The 7,659-nt window shown below is 56.9% G+C and overlaps 1 protein-coding gene across 1 annotated transcript in view; it reads right to left on the bottom strand.

The window, feature by feature from the left end:
• Window positions 5,967-7,659, bottom strand: part of SAMD10 (sterile alpha motif domain containing 10) — a 7,183-nt gene continuing 5,490 nt past the window's right edge. The window contains 2 exon segments of the mRNA XM_021416862.1: window positions 5,967-6,893; window positions 7,227-7,367. Coding sequence (XP_021272537.1) covers window positions 6,829-6,893; window positions 7,227-7,367 — 206 coding nt within the window. The 3' untranslated portion in view covers window positions 5,967-6,828.

The raw sequence follows: 7,659 nt of genomic DNA, 5'->3' as shown, positions 1-7,659 counted from the left end.
AGCCCGCGGGCCGGAGCCGGGCAGGTGCCCTCCGCGTTCCCCTCCGGCCCCGGAAGGAGGCTGCGGCCGCCTCGTGCAGGGCCCGGTGGGCACCGGGGCGCCCCTGCAGCGATGGGGACGGGGGACGCGAGGCCGCGCTGCCGCTGGGGGACGGCGGGGGGTACGGTGGCAAGACCCCGCTGCATGCGGCACGGTGGTGGTCGTGACCGAAGGGAGTCGTGGGGATGGAGCGCTGGTGGCCATCCCCGAGGCTTTAAGCTTGGGGCTGTCCCGCCGGCAGCCCCTTGTCCCCAGCTCCCGGTGTCATCCTGCCGGGCTGGTGGCACCAGGACGGGTGTCTCAGGGCAGAGCCATCCCCGGGAGTGCCCAGGGCTCGCTGCAGCCCTGCTGCCGTCCCAGTAGCTGTGGCTGCACAGCAATGAGGGGAAGTCGGGCAGCTGTTGGCAGGCGGGAGTGCAGCCCCGTGTCCATCGCTGCCAGGCTAGTGGCCCTGCTCAGCATTGCACGTCACTGCGACAGCTCTGAGCACACACCAAAGGCACATGGCAGTGCTCTAAGTTCCGTCCCTGCTCCGTTTCATCCCATCCCCTCTGCCACGTGGGTGAGCAGTCTCCGGGTTAGAAGGCTGTGAAATGCCGTTCTGCTCATGAAGAGTGGCATTTCCCAGGTGCCGGCAGTGCTGCCATCACGGCTTCCACCCAGCAGGCACAGCACGATGCTGTCGCCACATCGGTGGACACTGACAAGTGTCTGTGGCCAAGCTCTCGGTGCTGCCCACCCTGCGGGGTCCGGCTATGTTGCATCACTGGAGCAATGCAGCACCAGCTGGGAGCTCCCCTGCCATTCCCCTCTTTGTCTCCATGGAGGGGAAGGAGCTTAATTAACGTCTGCAGAGAGCATGTAAGGCTCGATGTAATTGCTGGGTATGATTATCAGCGGAGCAGAGGGTGCTCAGCAGGGTGGGAGGGGAGGCACAGCCCACCTCCTTTGTATGAATGGGGCACAGCCGAGGGAGCTCCGTTCCCTGCAGCGGGGAGAGCTGTGGGGCTGCAGTGGGGCTGATGCACATCCACTGCACCGCTCCTCAGTGCAAGGCTGCAAACTGCACCCGCATCCCTTCAAGTGCCATCACACATATGGCACGGCCAGTGGGGGTGCCAGTGGCAGAGCTGCAGCCCCAAAGCTGAGGGACATTAAGAAGGGCTCGGAAGGGGCTCTCTGTCACCATCTCCACAGCCATGTTCTCGGCTTTCTGTGCTGGCCAAGCACAGTTTTGCAGCACACGGTACACAGTGACAGGGAGCGGCCATGCAGCCCAGATGTGGTGGATGGGTTCGAAGAGTGGCCAGTGTCTGAGCGAGGTACAGAAATCCTAAATAACAGCAGCCACAGTTCCTATTTCCAGGCCGTGCTCAGAGAAGGGGAGGGGGCCAAGGAATGAAAGAACAGCAAATGTGGAACAGATGCTGAGAAGCGCCTTTTTGTTGTTGTTTTCCAGGCGTAGAGTTGTGAGAGCCCAGCTGGGAAGGGCAAAGCGAGGAGGAGGGGGACAGGGAGGGCCATGGCACAGAGGAGCCATGCAGCCATGGCACTGCCATCTCTTGTGTGCTCATGGGAAGCCATCGCAATCCTCCTGCATCATAGTGTTGCCAAAGGAGCGTCTCATGGAGGAGGGATGTGGAGCCCATGGCTGCAGTGTGTCTCACCCTGTGCTGCCAGGAGGCCGCATCTGCACCGGGGCAGAGCCATGGGGCTCAGCTGCCCTGGAGGTGCTGCAGCAGTGCAGTGAGCTGCTGCTATCCCCACGTGCTTCCCCATTGCCAGTGTGGGTGTGCAGGGTGGGTGTCCCCCATGTGAACCCCCAAAATCCCACCTTGGGGCTTGGAAATGCTGGACAGGGGCCAGTCTGACCTGAAGAACACCTGGCTAACATCTAAAAATGCAAAACATGGGCAAAAAGTCCCTCTCAAGGGCAGGAAATTCTTTAATCGGTGATTTTTGTATATGGGTCCATCCTCCTTAGGGGCAGAGGGATGCCGAGGCAGTTTGGGGCTGGTCACTCTTTGTCCTTGAATCCAGGAATGTCCCTCTGTCCCAAAACAGGGCTGGCTGTCAGTAAGCACTTACTGGTGAATAACTCCATGACCCCCGACACCCAGCAGGCTGCAGCAGCGCCCTTTGCACCATCCAACCTGCGGGATGACGTGGATGTGGGATTTCACCTGCTGCTGCTCTCGAGGCACCTCCAAAACTCACGCTGCGAGCTGCCAGCAGGGAGAGTCACAGCCTGGAGCTGGGACATGCAGCAGCATCGCCAACAGCAGGACACTGGGATGTCCAGGAGTGGCACTGGGAGGCGCTGGGAGCCCAGCTGTTGCCTGTGTGCACTGAGCATCACTTGCTGCAAGGCAATGAGCAGGCACCTGTGTGCATTTTGGTGACACCCACACCTGCCACGGCCCTGTCCCCAAACCAGTGCTGCCCTTAAGGACACCTCCCTCTGGTGGCTGCTCCCTCCCCGTTATCCTCATGGTGAGCATGGTTCCATGGCTCAGCCACCACCTGTGCAGTGCCAGAACAAAGTGGGACTCACTCACGACCATCCAGGCCATCCCCAGCCTCCTGCCAGCCCCCCAGCATGGGCCTCCGATTGGAAACCAGAGCATGCGCCAGCAATGAATGATGCTGATGGCCTCTTTTTTTTCTGTCTTTTTTTTTTTTTTCCCACTGTGCTTGAATGAGTTCAGCAAATATAAGCTAAAAAAGAGGGGAAAAAGAGTGAGCAAAAAATCCGAGCAGATTTAATTTTAGATAGGGTGTGGAAGCAAAATGGCTGCGGTGCAAGGAAGGGAGGTTAATGGAGAAACCCTATGGCTGTACTACTATTAATTATTTATGGAGCATTATTGGCCCTGTGGGGAGCCTGTCCCAAGCTGGGGGGTCAATGCTGGGGCCACCCCGGAGCAGTGGGGTGGGATGGGGATAGTGGGTTTGGAGACAGAGCAGTGATGTGTGAAAATGCCCCCGAGCTGGTCTCAATGATCCTTATGAGTCCCTTCCAGCATGGGACATTCCATGATCTCCAGAAAGCCATTACCTGGTGGGAAATGGAGTGGCTCATTGCAGGTTGGTGATTTGGGGGTTTTGATTGAGTCTCTCCCCTGCTAACAGCCCATACCAAACCAGCCCGGAGATGTGTCAAAACCAAGTTTTCCGCCCAGATTGTTCTGCTCTGTGCCTGGTGCTGCCTGGGGGAGTTTGGGCTTTGAGGGGCATCACTCACTGTGGTCCTTCAGGAGCTGGAAATGAGAACCTGAAAGTGAAGGAGGTTGCACAGGGAAAAATATATGAAATGAAGCAATTCTTCCCGCTCTGATACATTCTAATTAAGGGAACTGTCACCCTTATTAAGAGGCCATTAATTCATCATCATAATTCACCATCAGCAGAGCGAGTACCCAAAATGTGCCTGGGTGTTGGGGACAGCATTTCCCAGTCCTGCTCCCCTCCATCCTGCATCCCTTGGAAGCTGAATCACCATCCTGCTCCCGCAGCCCCAAGCTCATCCCTGCCCGTGTCCTCCACCCCGTGTGCTCTGCGTGCTTTTACAGCACAGAGAATGGAGGATGCTGCTCCAGGGGAAGCAAAGCCCCAGGGGCTGCCAAAATGTCCCCAGCGCTGCCTTTCTGTCGACGTCACCTCCCGGTTACAGACAGCTCCATCTGTGGAGCCTCTCATTATGCATTCTGCATGGAGGGCCTTGCATCAGCTTAATTAACGAGGTAAGAAGACAGGACTTTTGAGGAAATCTTAATTATATTATCCATCTCACCCTGAGTGGCACCTGATCCATCCCAGCACTGTTCCCAAGTTCATTAGCAATGATCTGAGATTGATTAGTCCTGGGTGTGCAGTGACAGGGGACAAGGACCAGAGATCCAGGATGGGGACCGGGAGTATGGAATGGGGACCAGGGCTTTGGGATGGCAACCAAGGCTATGGGATGGGGACCAAGGGTATGGTATGAGAAGCAGGGCTTTGGGATCGTGACCAGGGCTTTGGGATGGCAACCAGACTTATGGGATGGGGGCCAGGGATATGGGATGGTGACCATGGCTTTGGGATGGGGGGACCAGGACCCTGGAATGGGAACCAGGGCTTTGGGATGGGGAAGTGGTGTGGCTGATAATCCTGCAGACACCCGATGGGAGGACAGGCTCCTGATGAGCTGGGGCACATAACCTACCAGGGAAGGGCAGCAGATCCCAACTGGCCTCGGTTTGGCCCTTCAGCAGACACTGACATCCATCAGCAAACCGTGTCCCATAGCTGCATGCAGCAGGGATATCTGCGGCTGTGGCTGTAGCCAAGCATGAATGTGAATGCTGGGAGATCACTTCCTGAATCAGAAAGGCAATCAGCAGCATTTCAGTTCTGGAGATATCTGTATCATCAAGCCAGGCACAGTAATTACTTGGACAAATTAGGCATGCATTTGCTACGTGCAACTGTGTCGGTGCTGACTTTTTTTTTTTTTTTTTGCTTGCGAAGCCTTGCTGCAATCTGCAGGCGGCCTTCACCACTGGGAAGGGATTGCTGCATTTTTCCTTTTTAAAGCAAGAAAAAGCTGGCCGTTATTTTTTATCCCAGTAGCTCTCTCTTTGTCCTTCTTTATGCAAACAAAATAGCCGAGAGCAAGGAAATAGCTCCGGCTGCATCTCAGCAGGGTCCAGCCCCGGTCTCCTTCGGGTACGGGACGCTGGGACTTAGAACGCAGAGGGCATTAGAGGGCGCCAGATGATTGCCCAGAGGCGGACCCGTGCTCCGGAGCAGCTTTGGAGGATGCTCAGCTCTCACCAGCAGCGCGATGCAGAAATAAGAGAGCAGTGGCAGAATGGGGTGGGCAGCCCTGATGTGGGGTTTGCTTTTGGGGTCTATCAGCGCAGCGGGTCTCTGGCTGCAGAAGGGGAATTGGAGTGCAGGCTAACATGTGTGGATGTGGCACATGGAGCCGGGGCTGCAGCGAGTGACCCTCTGACAGCAAAACTGCCCCCAAACTGCACGGGCACAGCAGGAAAAGAGCCATTCCACCCCCTCGCCTCTCCAGAGCTCTCCCAAAAAATTGTAGCATCTCAACCTAATGGTGTGGCACCCACAGCTCCAGCCCAGCCACCGCAGTCTGCTCCAGGACACAGCACCTGCTCCTACGGGGACATCCACCCGCTGCCGGCCACCCCAGTGCCACCACCCTCTGCCACCCGCTCCCAGTACCCAGCACCAGGGTCAGGATGGCAGCAGGGTGGGCTGTGATCTGGGTGCAGAGGTTTCACAGCAGAGGCGAGGGGGCTGCATCCTGCGTGGGGCTCTGCTCTGCATGACAGCACAGCAAAGAGAAAACCTGCACCCTGCTTCGGCCGGGATTGGGCACCACGCACTGTGCTTTGCTCCAGCACACAAGCTGGGAGTGCTGGCACTGCCCCGCTGCTGTGGGAGCGATGGTTTTCTTCCTGCTTGTTTTCTTACTTTTTCCTAAAATTCAATAAATTCGCTCAGCTTTGTTGCTTGTGAAGTTCCAGCGAGGTGAGAACAGCCAATTTCAGTGCATTTCTAAAAAGGTCAATACCAGCAGAGGAGGAGGAAATTCAGATTTCTGTATACACAGAAGAAGGAAAGGGGCAGCGAGCAGCAAACCCTCAGGGCTGTGGGGTCCCTGCAAATGGGTCCCTGAGCAACCCCATGTTTGGAGGGGGGACATCCCCATGCCTGTGCCACAGTGGTCCCATAGGGACAGCGTTGGGATATTCCCTCTCCCTGACTCAGTGGCTGAAATCTTTCACTTCGTTTTCCCCAGCTGGGGGGCAGGGAATGAGCAGAATCACGGGACGAGCAGGAGAGCAGCAAATGGAAACAACAGTCTGACTTTATTTGCAGAGCAGGAGGTGGTGCCACCTGGGTACCCACTCTGCCATGGCCCTGGGGTGTCCCCGGCACCGGTGGCACTGCGGGATGTGACTAGAAATGTCCTCCTCTCAATCATCAGCTGGGATTTGGGGATGGTGCTGGCATGGATGGCACTGTCACAGCCCCCCAGAACGGTCGGGAGTTTGCAAAAGCCCTGGAGGGGTAGAGCTCTGCAAAGGGCCCAGACAAAGCCCAGGCAGCATTGAGAGGGAATAAATAGAGCCCGGGACCAGAGAACAGGGAACCAGGCACGTGGATGAGGACAGAGAAAGGACGCAGAGTATCTCCTGTGCAGCATCCCCTGCAACGTGCTGACCCCTGGGCTTCCACTGCTGCTGACTCGGCTCCCTTTTTAATTCACAAAGTGGAGCCAGGTGCTGGTGACTGCCCTGCTTTTAATTTCTTTGCCTGGTTGGGTCATCTTATTTGCTGCCGATAACGTTATCTCCTAGTACACTGGAAGACAGCCCAGTTCGAAGGGAGAACGGAGCCCCAAGGCATTGACACCAGCAGAGTGCGCAGCTCTCCCAGCCACTCCGAGTGCTGGGCACCGCTCATGTGCAAAGGCATCAGCATCCCATGTGCAGCTCTTTTTTATCCCACAAATGGCCGTGCCGGAGTTGCCCACGCTGCTCAGCCCTGCCCATCGCTGGTTCTTTTTGCAGTCTCTCCCATCAGGCTCAGATGGGCCAAAGTTCACCTGTCCCACTGGCTGCTTTGCTAATTTTCCTCCGGCTGGGAGCCACGTCTGCTGAAGAAAGCATCCCATCTCTGCACAGAAATGTATTCATAAAAAAGAAAGAGAGAAGAAAGAGAAAAGCCCCAGAGTGTCTCGGGAGCTGTCTCTTCATATTCCAAGCATGCTGCTCAGGTCTCGTATCTGCGGTGCACAGTCCATCCCAGAGGTGCTCGGTTCACAGTGTTGGTACAATCTGCCAAACAGACGGATCAGCTAGGAGACATTTCCGAAAGACGCTGGAACAAGGAGGGGAGAGGAAGGAATGAACAGACTGCAGGGTGGGAGCCTGCCCGGGAGAATCCCACCCCTCCAGTGCACCTTGCCACCAACAGACTTCGTGCTGCATACTGCAAGCCATCCCCGTGCACCACAGCCTGTGCCCCACAACTCATCCCCCAGCAGCACAGCCCATGCACAGCTCATCGCAGCTGCCATGTGCGTGGGGAGCAGGGCAGCTGGGTGCCCTCACCTCCTTGTCCCCATGGCTGCAATCTCCCTGCGGTTCCATTCCCCATACCAACCTTACCTTGGCTGAGCAGCTGCAGGTTCCGGACCTCCTCGCGCACCTGGAGCTGCAGGACCTGCTGCAGCACCTCCTGCCGCTGCGCCTCGTGGGCGATGCCCATGCGCTGCAGCTTCTCCCCATTGAGCCGCAGCAGCGCCCGACCTGCAAGCACAGCACGGCTCAGTGGCTGCCCAGCACCATGGGCACTGCGGGGACATTGGGAGCATGGGGCTGGGGGCAGTGTCAGTGTGCAAATCAGCTGGGGAGCCGTGTCCATGTATTGGGAACGAGGAAGAGGAAAGAGATGAAATCTTGAGATGGTCTTTGACCACTTCAATTCACCAGTGGGGAAGGAAAGAGAATAGGATTGGAGGGGATGGGATGGGATGGGATGGGATGGGATGGGATGGGATGGGAGGGGACAGGATAGGATAGGATAGGATAGGATAGGATA

The sequence above is a fragment of the Numida meleagris genome, chromosome 19 (assembly GCF_002078875.1).
Source record: "Numida meleagris isolate 19003 breed g44 Domestic line chromosome 19, NumMel1.0, whole genome shotgun sequence".
Taxonomy (NCBI): Eukaryota; Metazoa; Chordata; class Aves; order Galliformes; family Numididae; genus Numida; species Numida meleagris.
This window is presented reverse-complemented; position numbering and strand designations above follow the sequence as displayed.